The sequence below is a fragment of the Hippocampus zosterae genome, chromosome 2, assembly GCF_025434085.1.
Source record: "Hippocampus zosterae strain Florida chromosome 2, ASM2543408v3, whole genome shotgun sequence".
NCBI classification, from domain to species: domain Eukaryota; kingdom Metazoa; phylum Chordata; class Actinopteri; order Syngnathiformes; family Syngnathidae; genus Hippocampus; species Hippocampus zosterae.
Window position 1 is genome coordinate 19,042,123 of NC_067452.1, and position 24,663 is coordinate 19,066,785.

Genomic DNA, 24,663 nt, shown 5'->3' on the forward strand with positions numbered 1-24,663 from the left:
AGATGTTCATTCTGAGCACATCAGCCTACGACTATACAGTACAATAAACTGTGTCTGGAACGAATGTGCATAATTGGCTTAACCTTGGGGAAATAAGTTCTTGAGAACAACAACTAATTTTCCCCAGAAGAGATGCCTTGCTTATCAAATACAAAGAATGATGAAGAATAGCCAAGGGCACATGATATACAATAGACTACAGTGCGCCTCTTCATTTCATAACAGCTCCAGTCTCCACCCTGTGGCTCCACCCTTCTCACCGCTTGCCTTGGACTCCAGGCCACCCTGGGAAAATTATTAAAAACAGACGCAAAACAGCATGCTGGTTTGTCTTGGATCTGTAGCACACTAGAAAGCCTCAGGAACACATTGTTCTCAAAGGTAAATCTTTATTCTATAGATACCGCATGAAACCAGTAATCCATGAAACTGTGCCCGTGTTTGAATGTTGGGGTTAGAAACTTGTTGGAGCAGGTTTTTCTTCTTGTTGGAGCGTCACGCTTGTGCTGTATGTCGTTGGGTGCAACACAAGGCTATGCTAGACATGAGGAGCTAAACCTCATATGTTCTCTTTTAAATCAACACAATTGAATACATGAACACATTGAGGAGAAAAACTGGGAAACAGGAACTGTACAGTACAGTCACTGCTTCCAGTTCTTATTTCATCATACGGCAATTTAGTGTACGTTCTGAAATGTTTTTTTTCTTTTTTACAGCATCAAGACTGAGCCTGGTAATGACCATTCTTCAACATCCTGCTTGACTTAGTGCTCCACATTAAAGAAGAAACATGAGGTCAGGCCTGTAAAATTTCACTCCATAGTTATCAGAAAATGCTCGAAAGATCAGTTTTCCCCTATTGTCAGTAAAATCACATTCACGCACACATGCATGCAGTACACATTCAGAATAGACTTGTCGACACATGAACTGAAAATGTGCTGCGGTCCTAGCAAACCAAAGTTGAACTTTTCTTGGCCCTCATTTTAAAAGGCATGTTTGGTACAAACACAACTCTGCTGGCCAACAACATACCCACAAAGTAGGTGACGTAGCATGATGGCGGCAGGATCATGCTTCAGGGCTATTTGTTTTAAACGGGAACTGGAGCGTTAGTCAAAGTGGAAGAGCAATTACAAATAGTAGTCAGCATTATCGTGAAAGCTCTTCCGGCTCCGGCCCTCTTGTGTGGACTGTGCACGTGCGTTTTCCCCGTGCCGGTGTGGGTTTTCTCCGGGTACTCCGGTTTCCTCCCACATTCCAAAAACATGCACCATAGGTTAATGCAGTGGTTCTCAATTAATACTCAATTAATTCTCAATTTTTACTCACTCAATTCTCAATTAATACTAGGAAAAACTAGGAAGAGGAAAACATCTCCTCCCCCCCCCCCCCCCCCCACAACTATAAATTGTATCATTTGTCTATAAAATTGTAAAAGAACACCTTTGCATGACATTGTATCCTTATTAACGTATAAGAGAATAAAAAACAAAGAAATACGGACCAACTTACAACAAAGAATAGCTTTAGTAACCGGAACAGAAAAGATTTAAAGTGCATCTGAAATTCTAAAATTACATTAAATCCTTAATTTAACTATAAATATTTTTTGACTGACCATGTCTAACCATACAAAGACTGAAAAATAAAATTATCTAAAATCAATAACTAATAATGCATTCAAACTAATCACCAACATTATCTCAGGAGAACAATATTTTTTAAAAACTTTCATCAGCGAAACAAAAATATATAAAAGTATTTGTGCTTTTTCTTTTAACTTAATCAAAAATGTCTGGATTAATGGCTACAATGAGCACGTTTTGAAATGCACAGCTTTTCGAAGCGAGGTTTGGAGCAGGACACAGTAACTCTCGGCTCCTGCTCAATTTGTAGCCGGGACTTGTATTTCAGTTTACTGAAGTAGCGGTCACAAAGCGGCATGATTGCTGGCAATATTCGGCATGTTTTCGCTGGACAAAAAAGTCGAGCAGCTTATCAGCGTGATTGGGGTGTAATGTCTTTAAATGGCGCTTTAATTTATTTAGCTTCATGCTGTCCGCAACCAACATATGCAGACACAGTAAACTCACCGATCTTTCCTCGTCTGCCACCGTAGTCACAGTGAAGCCAAGTGATACATCATGGGTGCCCATTAGGTCGATCCTGATCTACCGGTAGATGTAAGACAGGTCCCAAGTAGATCCGAGGAGTGTCGAGGAGAAAAAAAACAACCAACCATTTGTGTGTCTTTATACATGTTAGTAATAATTTTTGTGTGTTAATGTACACTACACCCTGATCATCCATCTTATCAGTCTCATTTTCACCCAAAAAAATATTTAAAGAATAAATAAAGCAGATAAATCTTGAATTTACTGTGGCGCGTGATTACATCACCGGAAGCTGTTAGCTCTAAGCAGTCTGCAATTGCAGCTTGTGATCAGAACTGTTGCGCTCTATCTTTTATCGTCATTATTCTCATTCAGAGTTTGCTTCATGTACAATTCACCGAGGGCACGGGCAAAGAATAGGAATCTAGGAGGGCCCAGGGAAGCACTTTAAAACGGTACGTGTGAGCTACAGTAGGTAACGGGTTGCAAAAGTGTGTCACATGCCTCATTTTCAGGCTGTTTCTCATCAGGGCGTGTGGGTGCGTGCATGTGTGTGTGTGTGTGTGTGTGTGTGTGTGTGTGTGTGTGTGTGTGTGTGTGTGTGCGTGTGTCGTAAGGGTAGATCCCGGGAGGTTAGTTGACCGAAAAGTAGATCTTCGATGCAAAAAGTTTGGGCACCCCTGTGCTACATACACCTCGTCTTATTTCCTCCCTTAGAATGCTCCCTGCGCAAACTCTGCCAAAGAGAGCGCCACTGCCCCCTAACGTAGTGGAGGTGCAACTGAATGTTATTTTAGGACAGTCAAAAAATAAAAAGGCATGTTCCCCGAGGTCAAACGCGCCCCCCTTGACGGAGCCTGTTTGAGAAACACTGGGTTAATGGAGCGCTCGAAATAATCCCTAGGTGTTACTGTGAATGCGGATGGTTGTCTATGTGTGCCCTGCGATTGGCTGTCAACCAGTTCAGAGTATACCCGCGCCTATTCCCCGATGACGGCTGGGATAGGCTCTAGCATGGTCATGGGCCTTGTGAGGATAAGATTGGAAAATGGATGGATGGAAGGAGTATTTGTCAAGTGACATAAAAAAAATGTCACTTCGTATTGTGTCATAAAGTAATGTAAACTACACTTCTCAAACAACAGGTTGACCTTCTTTCTTCTGTATGGCGGTACAGCAATACCAAAATACAATGAATCTCAAGAGCTCATGTATGATATTAATTGACAAAAAACATTGATATAGTTGTAGTTAATTTCAGTTAGTTTTATAATTCTAAGATGTACCCTCAGTTAGTGTTGATTTTTTTTTAATAAAGCGCTTTCATTATTATTTGATTATTAGGTTTTCTCAATTTTAGGCTGTTATTGCATTAATTTTCATGAACTATAATCACTTTTGTGTCGACTCGCATTTAAAATGAGATTGTACAGTATTTGATTGTTTAATTCTTAAAACAGACACATCCCCTCTTTTAAGGTGTGTGCATTTGTTCAACCGTTTACTTCCACCTTCAAAAATATTTTTTTAAGTCATATAATTGAGTTGTGCAGGCAATAGGTCAAATGAGTGATTTTTTTTTTGCAATGATTTATCGTGGTCACATTTTTTATATTAAAAAAACTACATTTATGCAAGGGTGTGTAGACTTTTGATCGCTGTGAATGTGAAGATGATATTAATGACGGGTTTGTTTTGCAGAGTGCAGACCGCCTCAAGAGCAGAGATCCTGAGAGAGTTTGAGTCGACATGTCAGGCCCTCTCTGCTTGTGACAACAGGGGCTATAAGCATGAATTTGAGGTAAGAACATTTGTTTCATATTTCCGAGGAGAGAATACCTTTGCTTTGGCAAAGGTCAAATTTTATTTCGTTGCACACCCATTTGCTTCTTTTAGGAATGCTCTATAAGTAACACATTTGAACGGATGTGATTATTTGATAAATTAAGTTCAAGCATGAAAACTATAAATATTAAACATTTCCATCGACTGGATTCGAACAAAAATCTCATTGATATACTTGTAAAGGAGCTGAAAGATGTTGGTAAAGAGCTTCCAACCAGGACGGCGGACTTGGAGGCTAACAGAGAAAAGAACCGATACCCATACATCTTGCCATGTAAGTGCTGAACATCATTTTTTATAGTTTGTTTAGCAGTGTTTAGGTCTTTCTTTCTGTCAACCACGGTTTTTCCTACAGATGACCACTGCCGTGTGAGGCTGTCCATTCAAAACTTCCCCAACTCTGACTACATTAATGCCAATTTTGTCCCCGTAAGAGTTCATTCACACTCGCCTAAAAGAATATGATAGCGTGGTTTACACAGACGCACGGATGTCTCAACATTTGCATGCAGGGTGGAGGATCTGAGAGAGACTTCATCTGCACCCAGGCTCCCATGCGCAACACCATGGAGGATTTCTGGAGAATGGTTTGGGAGCAGAATGTCAGGATAATCGTCATGGTGACAGCGCTGCGAGACAGGGACTTGGTGAGATACTCTCTGACGACGTTGACGTGTGTGTATCAAGATATCCGTTTACAATAAATACATTCCTAAACATTGTGACGGGCAGTGAGTTTCGGACCTGGGTCATTTAGTGACCTAATCCACTCTTAATAACACCATCACGTCTAAACAATAAAATAATGTACAAAAATGAATATAACTTTGTGGCATTACAGAACAGAAAGAGATATTTTGCATATGTGAGGCTAACTAAAGCAAGAAACAAACAACTCCAAACCTCTACACTACAATATAGCAGGTCAAAAACAATATACTGTATGTCAATATTAAACCTTTCAATAAAATACATCTTAACACGAGATGCTGATGCAAGCGCGGCAAACCTTTTCTCCTACCTGTCTGTGTGACCTAGCTTGTCCACATACACTACATACGAGGCTGGGCTCTTGGTCGAAAGTTGATCTTGATTTACATTTTGACTTCTCTTCATCTGAAAAATATGACACCCCAGTCGAAGTTTACAGTTAAACTAAATTGACAACAAAATTACACACATTGTACATAAGACATGATTTGTTTTTAAAGTAATCACCAGTGCTAAAATCAATTTACAGTGCATCCCACTGACATGCTAATGGAATATTAGCATCGACCTGGGGAGTGATAGTCCTTCAAATAACGACTATTCACACACAGACACTATAGGAATACAGACGTATAGGTAGGATAACAATCATCTAAGGCGCCCAATCTGTTGAAAAATGAGTTCGATTAATAGAGCTCAGTAACAACTTATCACATTTTAAGGGTACAGTAATCCCTCGTTTATCACGGGGGTTACTTTCCAAAAAGAGCCCGTGATAAATGAAATCTGTAAAGTAGCCTTTTTTTTTAAATATACAATTATCAAGTGCCATCCCTTGTACCAAATACATGTGAAGATTTGCATATAAATTGTTTATTTAAAGCTACATGTTGACTTTTTGTCCAGGCGGTATACATCATCTATCACTCCGGCAAGCTTAACATACATATACTTTCACTTAATGTATAATCAAGTCAACTGTTTCTATGGGTGCAGGTTCTATGTGATGAGTATTGGTCTCTGGAACCAGGAACGGTTTATCACGGACCATTCCAAGTCACGACAATGGCTCGGAAACAAGGCCCAGACTATTTTATGTCCACCATTAACCTCAGACAGGTTAGAAGCAATTTGTCTTCCCAATTGCCACTTTTCACCAACTGTTAACTGAGGTGCATGCCTTTCGCACAGGTTATAACGCAAACTATGTTCACTGTGTTTTTCTATTTTTAGAGAGACTGTCCAACAGATCATAACATAACACACTACCACTATCCATCCTGGCCGGACCGGGGCATCCCCAGAGACCCATCCTCACTCTGTGCCTTTACAGATCACGTGCGGCAGCATTTGGACGCCATTCCACGTTTGGGTCCAGCTGTTGTGCACTGCAGGTCTGACCTCTGGCAATATCATCATGCTGGCAGCATGATGAACTGCCTTGCCATCCAGAGGCTTTTTACTTATTCACCGTTTACAATCCATCTGTGCTGTGTATATCAGTGCAGGTGTAGGCCGATCGGGGACCTTCGTCACGCTGATGTGGCTGATGCAGCTGTGCGTGAGGGGCATCCGGCCCAATATACGAGCTGCTGTGGCTGACTTACGACTACATCGAATGGGGATGGTTCAGATACTGGTAAACCCACAGGCGGGGGGGATCACAAAACGATTTGATATGTAGTCACACAGTTGCTGCAGAAAAGATCAAAAGCAAAGTGTGCAACAATGAAAATGCATTTAAATCTTTGTTAATATTGACAAGTGGAAGTTTGGAACTTGGTTCTTCAGTTGGAACTTATCTAACCTAATTCCCCCCTTAGTACCATCACTATAAGTGTAGCACAATCAATATTGATCTCAAAATGTGACAACAATTGAATAAAATACATCACACAGTAGCCAGAGATGCTTATTTTTAAATGTATTATTGGGTGCAAACTGTTTTGCTAGTCCTACTTGGCTTACCCTGACGAACCAACGAGAGGATGGAAAAATGTAATTGTGAGGAGAATTTGAAATCGGATAGTTAAGAAACAGTCCCGTTGCTATATTTTACATGGGCTAACATGGCAACATATAAAGGCTGAAATCTGATTGGACAAGAAAAAATAAATCTTGCATCCACAGATACGACCAAGAGAAATGTTGTAAAATATACATTGATTTTTAGGAATAAATTTACCAATTCATGATGACTTATTAGTTGATTGAAGGGAGATTGGAGGCTTGTTAAAATGTTAATTGTCTCTTGTCTCTTTACGTATTAGGAGCAGTACATATTCGTTCACCAGTGTCTGCTATACTGGCTGAGTGGTGGCAAGTCATCTTGGTGAGCAAACAGAAGCAGTACTTGAGCCATGAGTAGCAAACTTATTCAAATTATGTTTCTTCCCTGGAATATGAGTTGACATTTGATGACCGTTTACCTTATTCTGAATTTTGAACAGTTTAACCCCCTTACAACACACAAACCGAGAGCTGAGGAGGAGAAAGCGCCATCATAGACGGAAATCTCCACCGGGCCAAGCACAGAGCACATTGCAACAGATTTTACAACCCAGGAAGCTACTGCAGAGAATGCTACCCTCTTCATCACAGCTGAATCCAGGCCCACATGCCTTTTGACCTCGCAAGGGCTAAGGGGCCATTGACTGAAAGGGGCCCCGTTAATTTTTTTTTTTTTTTACACACTACCACCGTTAGAAGGCCCCAAATCCCGGATGGTACCCCTGCCCACGGGCAAATCATGTTTATAGTTCCATTTTGGGAAAAGATAGCTACATACAATGCAGCAACTGCACTCCTGCTCTATCACATGAAAACCAAAGCAACCTGCCACCAGGCGAGAGAAAAACACAAACCCGAAAGGCAGGACAAACCTGTTCAAAATGCTGGACTACTTTCAAGCGAACAATGCGGCTCCGACCGCACATTCGTCTGTCACAAAAGTTTGCCGCTGGTCTTTCTTGTATGTCGTCAGCTTTATACTGTGACTTTTTTTTCTCAATTAAATTTTGTATTGAAAAATCATTGTGCAGTATTTTATTATTACACAATGCAGGCTAGTAGTACTTAAGGATGCAGGTGCAGAACTGACACTGGACTTTACTGGAAAGGCAAAAACATGATATAGCAGCTGTACAAAAAAAAGTTCATGTTTCAAAACACCCCCAGGCACAGCCAGTCTTGATACATGGAGTAGAGTATTATACACTATAGAACATTAAGGGCTTGTGTCACTTGTTTGAGTCTTCCAACTCATATATTAAGCTGTGAATTTAAAAAACAAATTAATAAATTGCAGAATCATTTTAGGCTTGGTGATGTATTGAAGTACGGGCGACCCGGGACTGCTCCTGCTGCCACCTGTCCATGGTGTGGCGAGTGTTCAGAAACGTTTCTATTCCATTTGGGGGGTTGGGGAGGTCCAGTCAACAGTCAATGACATCAACTGTTGTAGCGCAACTGGCATCCCCTAATTTCCAAGTCCTTGGGTGAACAGACCCAAAAGCGGGAAAAACCAACAAAGACGTCACACCACACCCAGCCTCATTACGGCCAAGATGTTCATTGAAGACAGATGGAAGGAGGATGTCCATGAGAATCAGCAAAGAAATATATTACAGTTTTGTTTCTGGACAGCATATAAAGAACCGAGAGAGAGTAATGATTTAAAAAACACACAAAAAAGACCCAGAGTTAAAATAAGGTACAAATGATACCAGAGAGATCAGGTCCAATCATCCTTTGGCCAAAAAAAAAAGGAACAAAATAGCAGAGTAGTTCAATAATTCCTTTGAATAAGACAAAGAATTGCCTGCATTGATTGTATGTGCATTTCACATGTACAAGGATAGTGTGTACCCAGACATAATAATATGAACACATACATACCCAGGAGAGTACGTGAGAGGATCGAGAACTACTACTAAGTGAGCAATCAAAGGCCGGGTGAAGAAAAGGAAGCAGTCTTGTTCATGTGGCTTTTTCCTTCGGTCCAATTAGTGCGCACTCTCTGACATGTTGATGGTCTCTTGGATTTCACGGACAACAAGGATACGGGTCAGCGTCTGCTCCAACTCCTCTTTTGGGATAGGCTGAGTGGAGTACCAGATGGGGCTGTTTGGAGCCACGACGGGCTCCGGAGTCAAGTAAAAGGTGTCGTTACGTCCTTTGGCACTCTGCGGACTGAAGACAAATACATTGGGACAATTACACGAGGCATCTGTTAATGACTATTGGGTCTGTAAAACATGCTCATTAAATGTTGCTTGATATTGCTCTACCAATCCAAATTTTCCAAAGTTTTATTCAGAAAAACACATTATTGTTTCATGACAAAAAAAACATACTGTACTGATTGATGTTTGAGGATTGCAGTCAAGTCAAATTGATTTATACATCCCTTAACCATAGAACAGTCTCACAGTTGACAAATAAAAGGCATCCCTTCATCTGCAAATGCAGCCAACATGTTAGCCTCCAGAATATGGTAGGTCTATGAAATGTTCTACGTCTGAAAACTGTGATTGATCCAGACCTGAATTTATGTGCACATGTATTTGCAGTGTCCAAATCATATTCTGAAAATGTTAGAATGAAAGCTATTTTTGTATTTTAATGACATTGTTAGCCTTTTCTCTTAATACGCCTCAGAGAAAGAAATAGCATGTCGTTTACTGCACAAAATTGGTGATCGATTGACAAAATGTATGCGCACATTGTATAAGCATAACAAAATCATACCATAAAATCTGAGAAAGAAAGCTGTGATATTTTCTATTTTATTAATATTATAAGTGTTTTTATAAGAGCACACTATCAGGGGCCATTCCTCTGATTAAAAACATTCCTTTTCTTTAGGTGGGTTGCAAAAGATCAATGGCATTTGGTATGGTCACAAATTAAAAAACGATCTCAACACACCACTGCATTAAAGTCGAGAAATATTGTGGGGGATTTAAGGGGATTACATTGCATTGACCAGTTCCCATTTCGATTTAAAAACAAGTCACTAATGTATTGTTTCGAATGTATTCTTTACCATTTGAAGAGGTAGAAATCATACAGCTTGATGGGGCATCGCAGAGGATTTTCCGGGTCCTCAAGCTGCTCTGAGTACATGTCATCTGTGACTGAATAAACAGTTACAATCTTGTTAACCTTTAAACGCATGGCTTGATTGAGGGTGTGTAACCAATCTGTGAACTGTTAATGTCTTACCTTTCTGGCCAATGAATCTTTCTGTTGTTTTCAGATATCGGATGCTGGTGCTCTTATCTTTGGGATTACTTGGGCTTTTCCTGGTGTGTCTCAGAACTTTGGAAAAGGCAACCTTTAGATGCTGATCAATTGTCTTCAAATGAAAATACCTGTTTAAAATTTTAAAATGATGGTCTTACACAAACAAGGAATGACTCGACTTCTGTATGTGTGTGCGCGCGTGTGTGTGTGTGTGTGTGTGTGTGTGTGTGTGTGTGTGTGTGTGTGTGTGTGTCTGTGCGTGCGTGCGTGTGTGTGTGATGACATGACATGACATGACATGACATGACATGACATGACAACTCACTTTGTGTTGAAGAACATCAGCGTTGTAAGCAACGTGGATGGGGAATGAGCCCCAAGTTGTTTACATTCCCATAGCATCTCCTCTGTCACATGACTGGGGAGTATATAGCCTGGACGGGAATATAAATAGAATAATGATTAAATGGATATACAGCAGGCCTGTAGTTACAACACAAAAAAATGGAAAGAGTAGAGTCATTGAGGAATTGTTTGGTTACAGATTCACATAGATTTAAATAATAACCCCAAAGTTGTTTGTACATTTACTATTTCATACTGCATACCAACAGGAAAAAAGAAGGGGAAATTTAGTTCTAGGTTAATAACACAAAGACCCACTGCAAATTTGAATATGGTACATATTTTTGTTCTCACCGAGCGGATGGATAGACGGCGTCCAGGGTTGGAGAATCTGGTGCAAACTTTGAGCAAAGCGAGTGTAATACTGGTCTGAAAAGATGTCATCCACGCGACCATTATCAAACAGATACTGCAAGATGAGAGCATGGATTTAACCGCGGTCCACACAAACACAGAGGCGGCAAATGTATTTTAAGGGAGCCTACCTTTTGTATGCACAGAAAAACATAGTAAAGGACGTCCGCTTCATAGGGCTCCCCTTCCAGGCCGCGGGCCTCTATGGTCATTAGCGAAAGACCCATGCAGAGCTCAGCCACAGCACACGACACTAAGTCCTCCTGGTAGCGTAGCGCCTGCCGTCCTACAACACACAGGCAACTCACTTAACTGATGGAAAGGCAGACCAATACGTGTCATTAACTTACGGCCAATTGGAGCCAGTTTTTGTTGATCAGATTTATCCATCTCTGCGTTTTTCCGCTGAGCCCAAGCGCACCACACATCCAGCCCCTCATCTGGTTTGAGAGTGGCGGGGAGCAGAAGCTCCTGAACTTGCACTTGCTGCTGGCCTTGTCCGTCAACTTCTGTAACAACTGCTTGAGCCTGTAGATATGGTATGTTGACAAACAGTTCCCCAGTTTATGCCAAGAAATGTTACTCTTGCGTTTATATCGTGGAAATAAAAAGTCAACAAACCCCTGCTTGTATGTTCAAAACTTTCCCCAGAATTCATTCCAAATACAGTTCATATGTTCTTGTAGGCTTTTCCTGATAGTGGTTTTCCTCTTCGTGGAAGCCTGAAGGTTTTGTGCCAGCGCTGATTGCTATTTCAAGCTGTTCATAACGCATTCTTTCCAAGGGTGTTTGAGAGCTATTGTTTCATTTTGACCACATTTTTTAAAATGCTTTTTAATGTTTTGTGCAAACACAACACTGCCCAGCTCGAAGAAAAAAAAACCCACCACCATAGCTAAAATGAAGTGTGGTGGTGGCAATATCATGCGTTGGGGCTGCTTTGTTTCAGTTGGAACTAGGGGGCATTACATAAGGTTGGGGAATAAATAGTTCCATATGGCACCCTGTGTTATCATAAAACCTCCAGGCATCTGCTAGAAAGCAAAAAAGTTAAGAAGAGCTTATCAGAGCATTAGAAACGTATTTGAGGTTAATCAGTGGCACTTCATCTGGTGACAGGTATGTGCTGATTCCTATTTAACAAGAGTTTGAATGTTATTGGCTAATTCTGAACACAGACAGATCACTATATAAGAGTGTGGACACACATTCTCGTATCACAAAACATTGTATTTGAACGGAGGTGTTCAGACTTTTCATATCTACTGCACTTGCAACGAAGGTTGTACCTGTACAGCTTGTACCTGTAGCTGCTGTCCATCCTGCCCTGTTAGTCCCTGTGTGTGTAGCACTTGCTGCTGCGGGTCCCAGATAAGTGACTGTGTAGTATTGGAGTAGCCCTGCACTGCGACTGGGATGTGGATATTTCCATTCATCAGCTGAGCAGGGAAGAGTGTGTTTGCAGCCAACGTGTGCACCACTTCTTCTTGTCCCCCCATTCCTGCGGTGCTTGTTATGCTGGAAACGGCCTGAGCTGTCTGACTTTGACTGGAAGAGTTTTTCAATTTGTCGTTTTCCACAGCGACTTGTGTGGGCATAGTGGTCATGGTTGTAGCGTTGCTCCCGGCGACCTGCACAGTTCCATAGGCTTCCTGGGGGATGGCGATGTGTGTGACCTGCTCCCGACCTCCGGCCCCAGCAGGGGCAGAATAGACAGGAATGGTCCAGGTCTCCCCTGTCGGACTGGTGATGGTGCCTGTAGCACTGTAAAGGTGGGAGCTGTCCACTGTTAGGAGGTCTGGTCGCAGGGAGACATAACTCTGCTGCTGACCCTGTCCTTGTGGAATAGCCAAGACTGTTGCCACTTGCTGACCAGGTAGGGCGTAAGACACCGTGATGGGCATGTCCACCTTCCGTTTCTTGGCAGGCTGGAGGACACCTGCGCCTTGGGATGTGCTTCCCGGAGCCCTCCTCTCAACGCTCTCCTGTTGCTGAGTGGGGGAGAGGGCCCCCACTGTTTGAATTTGGATCTGTTGTCCACCGGCAACAGCCGCCACCAACTGGGCTTGGAGCTAACACAAAGAAACACATTTTATCTGCTGAATGCCAAGTGTAATTGTCAATGCCACATCAGGGGTGTCTTTGTAAACGTTCATACTTGTTGTTGTTGCTCCTCAGTGAGATCCCCTGGCTGAATCAGCTGTGCTGTTGTCACACCTTGAAGCTGCTGATGGGATCCAGAGGGCACTTGGAGGACCTGACCTAGCATGTGACCTGGCTGCTGGCCAATCTGCACCTGATGCATAATCACAGCAATATAACAACATTGAAAGTGATGCATGAAAAGAGAAAATGGACCAACCTGTATAATTTGTTGATCGTCATTCTCCTGCTGAGCTGTCGACTCTTGGATCTGCTGCTGCGGCTGAACTTGCACCTGAACCTGCACAAAAAAACAGACATCTCAGTTCTGATGGCGCCAGCTCCCACATCAGGTTCAAATCAATGTGTAGCATTTAGTCTTACCGGACACGCCAGTTCCAGAAGCGAGCCTGCTACTTCAGTGCTGTCTGTGTAAATGCAATTGGCATCTTGCTGGTACACCATGGTTGTGGTGGTGGTTGTAACATCTTCACTTTGCTGGCTGAACTCCTGCAGTGCATCTGGACCCTTACTGGCCAAGGACTCGAGGAACTCCTTCATACGATGCTGGGGGATACTCCGAGCTTTCTGACGGACAAGCTCCTCATAGGAGCTCGTGCCATCCAGGGAATTATTCATGGTTGCCCACAGTTTTTATAAAAGAGAAGCTGTGGAAAGATTGAGAATAAAGACCATCTTTATTGGCGAAATATGTTAACGATCATTTTCCCAATATAAGCTCCAGTTTAAATCCACATGAGTCATTGATAGTTAGATCGATGAGGTGGCTAACGACCTAAATAGGAAATGGCTTAATGTTAACACACATTAATACCCGCATGATCAGAATCAGTTGAAGTGGCCAATCACACACAAGGCACTGGAGTCACTCTATCAACGTTGACAATATAACAAAATATACATTGAACACATACAACATCTTGGACATACAAAGCCTGTTTCAGAAAGGTTCCAGGATCGGATTTATTTCAAACCCAAACTAACAGTTTTGCCATTGAATGTGGGCCATAAGATCATGGACACTGGGGTATCCACGACAGTTGTTTTATTCAGTACGTGAGCCAAGAGCGAGAGGACAACTCATGGCTGCTTTGCCTTGAGCATCCTTACCGATTCTAAATTTGAAAGTGACGGCCGTAAAGAGGGACAGCAATGCTTACTTCGCAATGCCAAAAAATCATGACAAATCAAATTAGACTGGAATCTAGAAACCTCAACTCGGACAAAATGTGACACTGTGATCGTAGACTCATCTGCAGTTGCTGTCAGGTATGCACCCTTGCTGTCTTGCGCCTTCTCACAAAATCGTAGGAGAACACGAAAGGGTTAATTCAAAGTACCCGTAGTCGAGCTGGGGACAAAAGCGCGCTCACTTTCCAAATCCGGCACAGCAGCCACTGAAATAAACGTTTACTAGACCCGCTGTACGGAGCAGTTATTTCTCACTGCTTGATAGGACACATTCGAGCTCTATGTAATATTGTTTGTAACTGATTACACAACACGCCAGTTTAGCCATCCGTACGGCTAATAGCCGCATGTTTGCTTCACAGCCACATATGGCTTATGTAGCGAGCGCAATCGTTTGCATCTGGCTCCTCGTACGGGGGACAGTCTGAAGGTAGCGCGACATCTTGATGTTTGTGACGATATGCAAATGAGTGTTTTTCTGTTAGCGGTCTCGCTAACAGGCAACGGTTTTGCAGACCGTTAGCATTAGCTACCTCTCTTCCTCAACGGTGCCGAGTCTCGGGCCGCCCGCTTTTCTAGCCGCGAAACGGCGCTTCTTTTTCGTCAAGGAAGCAAATGTTTTCTGTGTTGCCTCCCTATGGCGGTTCGGCTTCTTCTTTTTTATAATTTGTTTAAAGCTGAAAGCAGATTTCCCCCCTTTTTCTTGACTACTTAAATTTCGCTGGGCGCCATTTTACAACAGCGCCTCCAGACCAATGGGCACGCGAAGTGTAAACCTGGCCTGCTCTCGCGGGATTACGAACGCATGTTCTCGCAGGAATTGGCGCCGAGCGAGCATTCATTAAAGACGCCACACGCTGACTTGGGCTGCACAAAGAAAAGGCTAGATAGCGGTCTACCTTAAAAGCTTGATAATCCAGACAGTTGTTCTTAGTGGTTCACGGGCATCTCAAGGTTTTAAGGTCGTCTCATTGAGATACTAGGACAATTCGAGTGGTTCTTGCCAAGGTCCGGGCAATGAAGGATTCATTCCCAGTTCCACCAGTGCGGGGAATTTTTTTGTCGCTTAATTTTTTTCAAAATTTATTTTATGAATGGCATTGCAACAACGCAAACAGAAAACGACACGACAAAACAATTAAAAGAGGTCCAAGAGGAACAAAGTGCCTGGGTAGCAGCAGACGGTCTAATTTCATACAAATATCTTGTCAATTTCCTTTTTCCACTAATGTTCAGATGTAGTTCTTGCAGTCTCAGTCTGTGGTTTTATTTTTCCATTTGAAATATTTCTTCAATTGATGGCTATCCTCTGGTTCTTGTGTTTAGGTGTTGTGCTTTTGCTTGAGTGAAGTTCAGAGTTGCCTTGAGTATGAAATGTGCCATACAAATAAATATGCCTTGCCGTTGATGGAATGAATTCTTTAATCAAATTCCCTTTTTTGATTTTCTTTTTTTCTTTTGTAGCAGCAATTTTACCCAAATATTCATCCCTCCAAAGAATAGTGGGGTCCTGTGATAAGCAAAATTGTGTTTATCTTACTTAAGTAATGGTTACCAAGAGTTACATTTATTCTTACTAAAAAAAATTATAATTTGATTAGTAAAATAATCCATTTTACATCCACATTTGCCCTATTTATTAGGGCTATCTCATATGCATGACCTGGCCCCTCTGTCCCAGTAGCTTATAGACCAACATTTCAGGTTCCATGGTGTTAATAGTTGTATACCTTTGTAATTTACAACAAATACAATTCAAAATTGTATTGATATTTATAAATAAATTACAATACATCCAAACAGAACAATATCATATTGGTAGCCAATGTTTAATATTGCTTGAGAAGGACTCAGGCCAGGAGCCATGGCATTAATGTTCGAGTCCCGCTTCAAATGCCACAGAACGTACCAAACCTCGCTCAAATCCCGTTGATTGCTTCCACACGTCTTTTACTCCCTACACGTTCTCCTTGCATTGCTGCATGTGTGATGTGATCGGTTCTTAGTAATATACAGTAGTGCAGGGGTCCCCAAACTTTTTCCTGTGAGGGCCACATAACTTTTCCCTTCTCTGATGGGGGCCAGTGTCAGTTTGTAACATCAATGATCGTAGAGGAGCTTAAAAAAAAATATTGTTTCCCATAAAGCCACACATGACCAAATAACCCTTTCCAGGTTCTTTACAGAAAAAAAGTCAGGACACAAATAACAACACTATTAATGAAATAAATAACCCTCTCTGATTTCTTCACAGAAAAAACAGGAAATAAATAATAACTCTCTCGCTTTATAGCCCCTTGAGATCCACAAAATAAGACTTCTGCCATCTACGAGAACACCACCCATCTTGTCTTGTTTATGTCTGCTACCGTCTTGTTCACGTGTTCTACTCATTGATCTGAGACACAACTAAAACACTGAAACATTCTATGGTGTGTAAATAACTTTGTGACCTTGATTTCAACCCTATTTCCGTCATAGGTAATTTTGCCCCGAAGACCACCTTTGTACTTTTTTTGGTGCAGCTTCCATGGAAATGTGAATAAAAACAACATTTCACTTTTTCTGCAGTTGGGGACAATCTAGGAAAAATCATTAAATTTCAAGTTAAAAAATTATAATTTAGGAGGTTTTTGGGGCGTTTTTAACACAGTGACGGGTCATTTTGACCCAAGGACAACAGGAGGGTTAGAGGGCCTGGTCAAATGTGCCCTTGGGCCGTAGTTTGGGGACCCCTGCAGTAGTGTATTGAATTTCCCCTTGATGGATTAGAGCAGCGGTTCTTAACCAGGGGTTCGGTAAATCGGCCTCAGGGGTTCGACGAAGTCTCTACCATGGAGGGTAAGACACACGCGACTCAACATGTCAATTACTTATGACACGCCCACTTGCCCATCACTGGCTGCAGATGATCGCATGGCATTGCTCGTCAACTCAGTGCTGTGGGAAATTTAGTTCGTTCAGTAGTCAACGTATGACCGTCGGGATAGTACATTGTACAAAAAAAACGTGATATACACAGTATATATAGTTTATTTTTTTCACTAATTAAAAACTATGAAACTAATGAGAGCCCATTTGAATGATTGTAGTCACTCTATTCCAGTGTTTTTTATCCTTAGTGGTACCGAACCCAACCAGTATATGGACATTCACTGAACCCTCCCGGTTCAGTGAATGGGATCTCATTAGGTTAATCAGTGTGTGATTCGTGAGTAAGGTATATTTGTTCCTTTTTGAAAACCAGACAACTGTTATTTCGTAATAAATTTTAATTTTCCCTGATACTCGAGCGCACCCTCTGTGATAGAAAGATATGCTTTGCAATAACGTTTTTTATTTGACAGCATCACCTCTGTGTCATACAAATCAAGAGACAATATCATTACGAAATTCAGGTACATTCTTGACAACTGGAATCTGTCAAGAACCTTTTGCTCCCTTGACAGAGGTATCAACGAAGGCACAACGAAGGCACTCCTAAGACCTCTTGCAACTCTTGCAAGGCATGCATTTTTATTCTGTTTTTATTTTCTATTTGATATTTAGGCTAATTGGGACCTGATGAGTGTAAAAACAAATAATTATATTTTTACTTGATGTAACGTCCTCGTAAGTGGACGCCAGGCCCTTAGTCCAAAATTTCACATTATAGTCTTGAAAACCAAAGATGTCATGTCCACACATGTGGACGCCAGGTCAATCAATAAGGCAACAGTGAGCAATTAGAAGTGCTCATACTTTCATAATGACGTTGCAAATTTTGATACTAAAGAAGTACTTCCAGTCTCCAGTAAAATGATGGGACATTGTAGAGATTTCAAACAATAATTCAAATTAAAAAAATATTTTCCAATTTAGATGCATATGGAAGAATGACATGAATCAGACCAAATATGGGAACTGCAATCTTCACCAAAGTAGTTGCTGGGGTTCTGCATGTATCTGTGGGCTCTTGGGAAGTAGGACACATAGCTTGATCACATTTTGAGACTTAAATCTTTCCCGGATCCTCCTTGAGAGTAACTGTCCTGTTGAAGACCAGCTGTAACGACAAAGGAGCCAGTGAATACAAAACAGAAGCATATAAGAGGCAGCACGTGCTTACAGGAAAAAGAAAGAACTATGTGGTTCTATTATGGCTATTAATGTATTCTATTTTCTAAGATTTAGCGTCAAGCAGCTCTTTTAATGTACCTTGTCTGAAGTGCTGTCAGGGTCCAGGGAGAAGTAGCCAACTCTTTCAAACTGGAATCTGTCAAGAACCTTTGCTCCCTTGACAGAGGTATCAACAAAGGCACTGTTGACCACTTGCATCGAATTCTACATTTGGGGGAGGGAAAAGTTGTTGTTTTTTAAATAAACTACTACAATCCACCGATGATGCAGGCATATGAGGACCACTCACTGGGTTGATGTCACTCAGGAAACCGTTGGGAACCTCAGCTGGATCCTCCGGATGTTTGTGTATGAATCTACAAACATGTTCAGAGTAGAACATTAATATCCATTCTTTGGAATGCACATACATGCACAAAATTCGTCCAGGCTCTGATCCTTTCTCATTTTACTTCTATGACTTATTTTTCCAGGCACTGCAATTTTTGCATACTCCTTTGGCTATTCATCTGTATTTTTGCTAATTCACCAGCTACTTTCCACTTCGATGTGGTTAGTCTGCTGGACTGACTGTTGTCTTGACTACATGTTCTTGCTTGTCAGTTCAGACGTCTGTATTCCTGATATACATTACAAACCAAGTAGTAGGTGCCTGTGTTTTCGGAAGTGAGGCCAGAAATGGCAACAGTTGTACATCTACTACAATTCATTTTGTAGTCTTCGTACCATGCATGAATACTTCTATTTTTCCCCACAACATTTATACCAATACAACGAATACAATCCATAATGCTGGTATGTATGGTGTTCTTTAGGTGATGAGCAGTGTTGGCTTGCAATTAGGACCAAAAGGTTCAACCTTGTTCTTATTAGAATACAACAAAATCTCCCAGATAAACTTGGGAAAACATGTTATGGACTTTTTTGGAAGCATTTTAACAAGGGTGTGCAAATGTCTTATATACACTGTGAGTGGTGTTATGAATGAATGACAACTTACAGTCTTTCATAGATGCGCACTTCGCACACAAGTGGCTGGCTGACCCAATGGATGAAGGCCTTCGGTTTCTCTGCTGTATCAGAGCTGCAGCAGCTCACTTGAAGTTCTACCACTTTACCCTGAGCGTCCTGCAACAGAGGATGCACGCAGGGTAGGAACAGACGCTACCAAAAGAAAAATGCTCATCTCAAAATGAAACCTACTGTGTCGTACCTTGATGATCTTCTTCACAGAGATGACATACCCGGCATGCCTCAAGCCTACGGGTTGTTCTGGGGTCAGACGCTTGTAGCCTTTCTCCATCACCTCGAAAAAAAAAAATTATACCATCATTTTCCATCCACAGAATACCTCAGGCATGGGTATTTTTGTGTGTGTCAAACCTCTCTGAAGTCACTTTGTTCAATGAAGATGTTGCTTTTAAATGGCACAGTGTGGCTGCCTTTAGCTTCATTAGCAGGGAAGTCTGGCACTCGTACTTCTGACTAAAAGAGGAGGGGATGAGTACTAATGATATCATCAAGACAGAATCAACAGTCCTCAGGCACAACACAACGACAAAAGTATTGTGTCAACTGGCACATTTAATCCTGAAAAAGGAAGAAAACATGGTACGCTCAAGCTTAGCCCCTGATCTGATTGATTACAGTATTTAAGTCTGAAACCTTTGACCACAGAAAGCATATGAAACATACCTTTGAGTCCTCAGGAAGGTTTACTATGGTGACTTTAAGAGGTTCCAACACGGCCATGGCTCGTGGGGCTGTCTCGTTGAGCACATCCCTGACACATGCTTCCAGAAGATGCGGCTCAGTTGTAGTCTGGGAAACGGTGACTCCCACCTAGAAAAGGTGTCAGAAATGCGTGCGACTCTCTATCCAGTCCTCCATTCATCCTGCTTACCCGAGCGCAGAAGTTGTTGATGGCCTCCGGTGGGAAGCCTCTCCTCCTCAGTGCAGTTAAAGTAAAGAGACGAGGGTCGTCCCAGTCTCTGCAATTACACAGGATATATCATATTGAGTTTTCTTTCATGAAGATTTGACACTGTTGTGTCAGGAATACTTTTGAGGTTATAATAGTCAGTACAGTATTGCGCATACTGGTTGCTTTGTATGTCCACTTATCTCTACATATTTGTAGTTTAAATGAGCAATAATAACAGTTTGAATGTCAAAAGTATATTTTGACTAAAGGCTTCTGCCAATGTAAAATTCTGATTCCACATGGGACGTTCACTTTAATGTCATCTGATGTGAAAAATAAATAAAAGAAAAAAACGGTTAAACATTTTTTCCCATTTGCAATTTTACCTGACCACTCCTTTCTCCACCAATTTGATGATCTTCCTCTTGGACACCACAGTGTAGGTGAGGTTCAGGCGGCCATATTCCCACTGAACAGGGCAATACAAGTCCAGAGCATTGCATAGCCAATAATATGATGATCGCCTGCCAAGAAAAACACAAGCAGCAGAGGGAAATGTTCATGCCAAATCCATTAAGGGTGCCTCAGCGAAGGGTAATGATAATAAAATGGAGAAAAAAAAGTGATCAATGCCAACCTGGCCTGGAATTCTTTGGTGCAGAGCGAATGTGTGATATTTTCAATTGAGTCACACAGACAGTGGGTGTAGTCATAGGTAGGATAGATGCACCTGGAGACAAACATTCGGGAATTGGGGACATTCATATTCATGGGAAATGAGAATGGTGAAAAGAACAGCGCTCGAGACAGTTAGCCTACCATTCATCTCCAGTTCGATGATGCGGCGTGTACTTGATTCGGTATGCCACGGGATCCATTTTCCCATCCTCCATGACGGTCTTCATCCTGAGTGTAAGCTCTCCCTCAGCAAACATTCCCTTTTTCATCCTCTCAAACAAAACCAGAGATTCTTCAATGGGACGGTCTCTCCAGGGTGATGGAGGAGTATTGTGGCCTTTCAATTCCTCCCCCTTCTGGTGGCATACATACGCATGACCCCTGTGGGAATTCAATTTCAAAAATGAATCCCAATTGTGCTTTTGCAAACACACACACACATGCACAGCGCACACGCACGCAAACACGTGTTATGCTCACCTGCGAATCAGTTCAAGCGCAAGATCATAGAGTTGCTGGAAGTTGTCCGATGCATGCGTGACTGCATACGGCGTGTAGCCTGAGGAAAACCGCAACATTATTCAGATACTGATATTCTGCATGTAGAAAATCCTCATCACCAACTTACCAAGCCATTCTACCATTTCTTTGATGGCTGTGAAGTATTTTTCCTCCTCTTTCTCTGGGTTGGTGTCGTCATATCTCAGGAAACAAATCCCATTGTTTGCCTGGAGAAACGGGTACGTGTAAAAGGAAGCTGCATTGTTTGAAGGGAGATTAAAACGGAAGAAAGGACCTACCTTTGCATAACCAAAATTAAAGTTAATGGCTTTAGCGTGTCCAATGTGAAGGATACCGTTGGGCTCAGGAGGGAAACGGGTACGTATCTACAACAGTTGAGACGTCCGTCAAATTTGAATGGATTCTTTTAGTATTATTTCTTTTCTACACCTGAGCTCACCTGTCCACCAAAGAGCTCCAGGTGCTTTTTGAGCAAGTTCATAGTGTTTGGTGTAACCACATAGCCCTCAGTTGTATAGTTCTCACCTGCATATTGGTTAAGAGGGACAGCGCATTCATGCTTAGTATGGATAACATTCACGGGAACTCATTTTGCAGTTGTTTCATTGGTCACCTGGTTTGTGAAACTTCAGGGCTTCTCCCCTGAGCTGTTCCATGAGTGACTTTCCCTCCACGACTGTGGTCTCACCTAAACAATGCATAAAATACATAAACGACAAACTTAACTGCAGACAGACAACCACGATTGTCCAATCCCGAACCTTACCATTAAGTGCCACCTCCTCTTTTTTCATCTTCACCTCATTCTCAATTTTATTTTTCTGGGTCTGCATTGCATTTAGAGAAACAGTGTGATTAAAATGTCAATAATTGCTTCACTTCAGCTAGACATATGTGAGATAACACTGTGTGAAGATCTAAGGAGTTGGTTGGTTTGTTTAACTCGAATACTGGAATGTGTGAAACAGAGCAAGCCTAACCTAGCCCAAATGGTAACAATCTCAGTTGACAACTAATATCCGAAATTATCATTTGTCATGTATTTTTGATCCACACTAACAGATTATTTGCTTGTTGAAAACAATTTCAGTAGGTTACCCTTTTGCTAAATACCTTAGATTTCTTCTCAAGGTCAGCCTCTGTCTTGGGGCCTAAGAGGTGCAGGACCTTTCGAACCAAAGGTGAGGTACTTTAGCTAGTCGGCTAAAGGCAAATGCATTTCATTCAAACATTCAAAATGACAGATCTGTGCCATACTGTAATCCCAAACCACCGTTCTTCAGACCAACCTGCATGTCCATTTCATTTTTGAGAACTTTCCCATCAGCCCATTTAAGAGCGGAGCGCAGCTCTCCTGCAACAAACACCAGAACCACGATTTTGGTCCCCCGATTGCACAACATCACTTGTTTCAGAAATATCTGCTCAGCTAGGAGAGTGATCGTACCCATTAGCAGGCCCACATTGAAGTGGTACCTCTCCTTTTCAAGCTCTTCTTTGTGCTTCTTTATCACAGACTCCACCTGCACAACAATGTCCCATCACTGAGCGGTGTACAATAAAACTTGAAAGTCGCACATGTGAGTATCTACTTACGGCATCTTCAATCTGCTCTGGTGTAATGACCACACCCACTCCACAGGCTTCATTAAATTCACTATTGTTGAGGGGGTCCTGAGGATGAGTCTTCACAAATTCCAAAGCAGCTGCAGATTCAGAAATGTTTCAGAATAGAAATAGCACAATGTTTTTTTATAGTGTGCAAGCAGGTCAAGGGGAACAACATAATACAAGAATTCAAATTCTCTGTTAAATATCAATCTGGCCTGATATTGAAAGCAAACTATCAGTTTGGTTTAGGTAACGATTAATCTAAATCACCCTGGTTTACAAGGGCGTGTGACTCATTTCTGAAGGCAGGTAAAGACATAACAGTTGACAAACATGGGCAGTTGACTGGTGCCCCAAGTTGACCCGAAACCTGCAGTAGCAATAGATATGAAGTGGGAGAGAGGCATGAGTGACACTTTTCATTAACACAGCTTTGTGAAGACACTCCAAGCATTAAAGCAGTTTAAATGGTAAACTACATACAATGTTGATCAATGTTCTTATTAACTACAATAATAGCGTTGATATGATTCACTCATTAGATAATAAACCCCAGAAGGATTTTCAGTTTAATCGATGAACACCGTTATGTGAAGATAAGATGTTTGTCAGTGCAAGATGGCACCATAGTTGGGGTTTTTCCCCATGTTTTATCTTATGTGTCCTGTTGTATTATTTTAAGTTAAATGTTCTGTAAGGTGGTTTGTTACAGCTTTTGCTGTTGTGAAAGTGCTCTGTAGAGAAAGATGTATGTGTAAAATGTGACTTTGCCTTGGGCCAGAAAATTCCTATGTAGGCCCCGGCCTATGTGTGAGGCGTTGCATGCAGAATGTCACAATACCAGCAAGTTGTTGCTCTGTGGTTATTTTGCGCAGAGCTATGTTTTCTGCGAGGAATGCTAGACGTTTTGTGTCTTTGAGGCGAGAGGCCAGGCTGTACAACAATGTCCCTGCTGCTTTGTCCACGTCTGTTGCTCCACTGACACTGCGAGCCTAGAGAAATAATTGAAAGCAAACCAGAAATAATGAAGAACATCAACACATATTGTAAACTTCGTTAACAACAACAACAACAAAAAACACCAGCAACATGCATCTAAAAGTGAAAATGAAATCCTGCGACCCTCACAACTACAGCTGCAAGGCACTCAAATGAACAGAAATGCGTCCCTGCCAATCGAGTAATACATATTTTAAAGGTTGTTGTAAAACAATAAGTGTTAAGCGCCTGTCCGTCACAGCTGTCCCTACTATGAGTTCCACAAATAGATGGGGGGTGTCAAACCTGAACGATTGCGCTCTTCAAGGTGGCGCTCAATGCTGCATTTTTCAGCGTTTCTTTCACTTTCTGCTCACTAAGCCCAATGGAAATGAAAAGTGTCGATGTATCGTCCATTTTTCACTTTTCTCCGACAGGTCCAGGCGAACACTGACACACCACAGCTCCACAAGGCACAGGCTCGCTTCTGAAAGAGAGAAACCACTTCCTTTTCGCATCAAAGGGGGAAAGGCAAAGAACATATGAGCCAATCGGAAGTCGTGAATTTCAGCGATGTCAGCGAATCATGTAATAGTTTAATAGAAGCACCACCTACTATAAGGAATATAGCCAATCACATCGACGTGTCATTCTAGTGTTACGAACTACTACTAAATGAGAACTATTGCGTCAGAATGTCATTACAGACATTTTTTTCTATTAATCATGAAAGTAGGACCACACACTTGTACTTATTTTAGATTCAATTTGAAGACGAAACGGAACACCCGGTAT

The 24,663-nt window shown here is 41.7% G+C and overlaps 3 protein-coding genes across 4 annotated transcripts; 1 reads left to right on the forward strand and 2 right to left on the reverse strand.

Moving 5' to 3' along the window:
- The first annotated feature begins 228 nt into the window (after window positions 1-228).
- LOC127595776 (receptor-type tyrosine-protein phosphatase eta-like) lies at window positions 229-7,349 on the forward strand. The gene is made up of 11 exons (XM_052057553.1): window positions 229-381; window positions 720-798; window positions 3,822-3,921; window positions 4,149-4,239; window positions 4,321-4,394; window positions 4,478-4,612; window positions 5,673-5,795; window positions 5,910-6,070; window positions 6,180-6,315; window positions 6,947-7,008; window positions 7,127-7,349. Exons 2-11 carry the CDS (start codon window positions 794-796, stop codon window positions 7,302-7,304), a joined length of 1,065 nt encoding a protein of 354 aa, XP_051913513.1. The 5' UTR covers window positions 229-381; window positions 720-793; the 3' UTR covers window positions 7,305-7,349.
- A 418-nt stretch (window positions 7,350-7,767) lies between these two features.
- Window positions 7,768-14,795, reverse strand: LOC127595767 (transcriptional regulator QRICH1-like). 2 transcript variants are annotated; one of them, XM_052057528.1, is made up of 12 exons: window positions 14,570-14,795; window positions 13,209-13,492; window positions 13,045-13,125; window positions 12,841-12,978; window positions 11,987-12,754; window positions 11,033-11,210; window positions 10,814-10,968; window positions 10,623-10,737; window positions 10,249-10,357; window positions 9,903-10,051; window positions 9,724-9,814; window positions 7,768-8,867 (listed from the first exon to the last, which is right to left on the reverse strand). In XM_052057528.1, the coding sequence occupies exons 2-12, from the start codon at window positions 13,461-13,463 to the stop codon at window positions 8,681-8,683; spliced, it is 2,226 nt and encodes a 741-aa protein (XP_051913488.1). In that variant the 5' UTR covers window positions 13,464-13,492; window positions 14,570-14,795; the 3' UTR covers window positions 7,768-8,680. The 2 variants fall into 2 exon arrangements, with proteins under 2 accessions (XP_051913488.1, XP_051913487.1); XM_052057527.1 differs by having other exon boundaries at window positions 11,972-12,754.
- A 2,493-nt stretch (window positions 14,796-17,288) lies between these two features.
- On the reverse strand, window positions 17,289-24,386 carry qars1 (glutaminyl-tRNA synthetase 1). Its single transcript, XM_052057525.1, has 24 exons — window positions 24,175-24,386; window positions 23,732-23,882; window positions 22,876-22,985; window positions 22,727-22,802; window positions 22,569-22,633; window positions 22,393-22,446; window positions 22,046-22,106; window positions 21,893-21,967; window positions 21,719-21,804; window positions 21,558-21,644; window positions 21,386-21,485; window positions 21,238-21,316; window positions 20,899-21,138; window positions 20,717-20,809; window positions 20,466-20,603; window positions 20,059-20,146; window positions 19,851-19,997; window positions 19,539-19,640; window positions 19,369-19,461; window positions 19,156-19,283; window positions 18,445-18,511; window positions 18,234-18,359; window positions 17,730-18,081; window positions 17,289-17,456 (listed from the first exon to the last, which is right to left on the reverse strand). Exons 1-23 carry the CDS (start codon window positions 24,283-24,285, stop codon window positions 18,031-18,033), a joined length of 2,328 nt encoding a protein of 775 aa, XP_051913485.1. The 5' UTR covers window positions 24,286-24,386; the 3' UTR covers window positions 17,289-17,456; window positions 17,730-18,030.
- Window positions 24,387-24,663: the final 277 nt, after the last annotated feature.